The following is a 3644-nucleotide window of genomic DNA, read 5'->3' on the forward strand; positions in this document are numbered from 1 at the left end:
TTTGTTTGGGTTTGGTTTGGTTCGGTTTAGTTTTTTCGATTTCAAGCTTATTAAACCGAAACCAAACCGCTCAGTTTTTTTAAAAATTTTAAATCGGTTTAATCGGTCTTGTTTTATAGTTTAATTTTTTTAATTATTTTTTAAATTTAATTTATTTTTTTATTTTTTTACACACCCTTACATACAGTACTTGAAACTAAGATGGTCTCATACCATAGATCGTAGTAGTTCATAGGCTTTTTATTAAATATTTATCAATGCAGTGTGAGAGCATCAGCACCTATCGTGTTCGATCATTTGGGCCAATTTCAGGCTCGTGACGGCCCTCACGTTTTCATTCTCCCATCAACAATACAAAAGACAGTTCGCCAGAAATGATTTAGTTTTTCCATCTTTTTTTTTCAGGGCATAACAATTTTTGATGCCATGCCCGTTGCCGTGGAGAAAGAAGCCACATTTGTATGGCGGTTTATAGTTATGGTTGTTTTTTAAAATATTTTTTATTTTTTAAAAATTATTTTTTATATTAATACATCAAAATTATTTTTAAAAATAAAAATAATATTATTTCAATATATTTAAAAATAAAAAATATTTTTAAAATTAATCACAACAACACCTTCAGACAAACCTAGAATCATTAGCAGTTGAACTGAATTGAGATTCGGTACATGGTTTCTTGTTGGGCGAAGGCCTAAAACTTAGTGGATAGGGCAGTCCTCTGGAGACAGGGACTGTCCAGCAGCAGAAAGGGCTGTCCACACACACACACACACCAAGTTCTTGAAGTCAAAAAACACTACACGAAAAATGTACAGCATGGTCGCAAATATCTTAGAGCAAGTCGGAAAGTTAAAAGGAAAACTCCGAGGCCAAAAAATAAAATATGAAAAAGTTCTAACACGTTATGTGATTAAGTTCAGTTGCGTTGTATCTTCCCATTAACATTTCCTTCTGGTTCCAAAACCTCCGAGAATGTTGTCCCATTTCCATTGCAGATGCTGCTGAAATTTACTGTCCTAATTTGAATCGGACCTGATTTATCTTCTCGAGTAGAGTTCCGTTTAGCAGAATTTGATGTGTCTGCGTAGGAGTACGTAATCAGAAGCCGGGAAAGAAAAACGATCACGACTCAGGTTTCCGGCTCCATCCTTAGAGCTACCTGATCCATGTCTCCCTGAGTATCAGACACCCTGGTCTATGATGCATCTGCATATCCATCACGAAGTGAAGGTAAAACTTGCGTTGTCCTCCCCGCACAGTCTCCATCTTCCAATTCTATCTCCTGTATCAGTTGAATAGCTTGTGTGATGTCTAACCGTTGCTCAGGATTTCTTTTAACACAAGCAGCTCCAATGCCTAGGAGCTGCTTCTGACAGCGTGAGTTCTTTGAGCTTCCAATTTCAGGATCAAGAAAATCAGTTTCTCTCCCATCGGAAATTGCAGATTCCACCCATCGGACTACATCAGTCCCTCCCCTGGCATTGTTGAGATATTGAGAAGGAAGTTTTCCTGAGAGGATTTCAAGAATGATTATTCCTAGACAGTAGACGTCGCACTTTGGTGACACGCCAAATTCCGCTGCTTCTGGGGCTTCATAACCAAACAATGCTTGAGCCAACAATGGAGGGCTAATCAGGGGACTTAATCCAAATTCTGAAAGTAATGGCTCGTTGTCATTGCTGAGAAAGACATTGCTTGATTTGAGATTGCCATGAGGCAAGTTAGAGGGAGCAAGCTCTGTGTGAAGATAGCCCAGACCTTTTGCAATTCCTTGAACGATCTTGAGACGAACAGACCAACTGAGCTCATCATGTGACGGTCCTCGATCACCTGAAGAAACGTCATGTTAAGAAGATCCATGAATGTTGAGAAAAACCAAACATGAGATTAACCATTGTAAGAGAAAACATGCGATAGAATGATGCCATACCGTGCAACAAATAAAGCAGACTGCCTTTGGGTACGAAGTCATAGATCAACAGCTTCTCATCCGGTTGATAATGAAAAGCCAATGGTGTCAAAATATGAGGATGATGCAGTCTTCCAAGCTTTCTGATTTCTGCATTAAATTGACTTTTGGACAACGTATTCATTTCTCTCATTCTCTTGACCACCACCACAACTCCGTTAGCCATCTGCGTTTTATAAGAAGACCCCAATACTCCATTTCCGAGCACTTCTGCTGAAGCTTTCATCAAATCTGGTAGCCCAAATACGCTCTTTTCATTGTTCACAAAAACTAATTCACCTACAACACCCCTGCCATTGTTAGATCCTTTACGGCCTGATCCCATCTTCTTGGCAACTTCCATTTCCTTCGGTCTATTCGACAACGAAACTTGCGCCTCAAGTGCTGCTGCGTCACCGCTACTTCTATGTTCAATCGCATCAAAATCCTTGCCCCTTCGCCTCATTCTAAAGATAACCACGGCTATTACCGAAACAAGCAACACAGCCAGAGTTACTAACCCTGCGACTGTCATCGCAACGCTGTTTCTTTTATTATCGCTAACCATCATATTGGCATCTACCCCAACATCGGTAGGTGGTTCTGATGATCCTTGCAATTCACACCCTTTACCGATTTTTTCTCCGCAAAGACCATCATTTCCTCTAAAGGAACTAGAATTGAATCTTGCGAAATTTGGTGGGATTTCCCCGTCCAGCTTATTGTTTGATACATTAAATGACATCAAGGTTGGTTGATCGATAGATGGAATAGTCCCACTAAACTGATTGTTCTCGAGATGTAATTCGCTAAGCCGAGACAACTCAGCCAACGATGATGGAATTCCTCCAGAAAAGTTGTTATCCGAAATCCAAACCTTCTTCAGCGACTTCATTTTCAAGAAGAAATCTGAGGGAATCTCACCGGAAAACTGGTTCCCTGTCAAGTATACAGCCTTTAAATAGCCTAAACGATTGAGTGCAGGGATTGTACCTGTAAAATAATTATAAGCAAAGCTTACGCTTCTGAGTCCCTGCAAATTAGCCAATGCATCAACATCAATGGTTCCTGACAAGCCCATGTTTTCGAGCTGAAGACCCGTGACAATTCCATTGAAACAAACAACTCCACGCCAATGAGTTTGTTTATTGCAAGGGACGGAGCCTGGCAGCCAAGAACTGATAGCACCAGCATTGGTAAATGATTTTTTAAGCCTGATCAAAGATTCAGATTCAGATACTGAAGATGTTAATGAAAATTGGAGGGTAAAAGTGATGAAGAGAAAAAGAAAAGGATGGAAATGCCAATCCAAGGCCATTACTTAGGCAAAAGAGATTGACAAGTTTTTGCAGAGCAGTTTTCTGTGTTTTTTTTTCGTGGGGATTTGTCGATTTTGCATGTTTTTCGGCTACTTGCCTTCATTTCTTCTTCTTCTTCTTCTTCACGTTATGTTTCTCTTGTGAGCCTTAGAATTGCGAGGGAGAAGCATGGAAAAACAGTTATAACCGTTAGGGTTGTTTTTTTTTTTCTTTATTTACAAAAGGAGAGCTTTCTTAAACTGGATTATAAAACCAAGCCAATGCAATAATTTGTATGAATTCGATATGATTAAACTATTATTTGGTTAAGGGTTTTTTAAAAGAAAAACAAAATAAAGAATAAAATTTTTATAACTATAACTTACACACTCAAT

General features: G+C 39.0%; 1 protein-coding gene across 1 annotated transcript; it reads right to left on the reverse strand.

The window, feature by feature from the left end:
- Nucleotides 1-933: 933 nt before the first annotated feature.
- LOC118037995 (pollen receptor-like kinase 3) lies at nucleotides 934-3281 on the reverse strand. Its single transcript, XM_035044205.2, has 2 exons — nucleotides 1934-3281; nucleotides 934-1833 (listed from the first exon to the last, which is right to left on the reverse strand). The coding sequence occupies exons 1-2, from the start codon at nucleotides 3267-3269 to the stop codon at nucleotides 1199-1201; spliced, it is 1971 nt and encodes a 656-aa protein (XP_034900096.1). The 5' UTR covers nucleotides 3270-3281; the 3' UTR covers nucleotides 934-1198.
- Nucleotides 3282-3644: the final 363 nt, after the last annotated feature.

This window comes from Populus alba, chromosome 3 (genome assembly GCF_005239225.2).
Source record: "Populus alba chromosome 3, ASM523922v2, whole genome shotgun sequence".
Lineage (NCBI taxonomy): Eukaryota > Viridiplantae > Streptophyta > Magnoliopsida > Malpighiales > Salicaceae > Populus > Populus alba.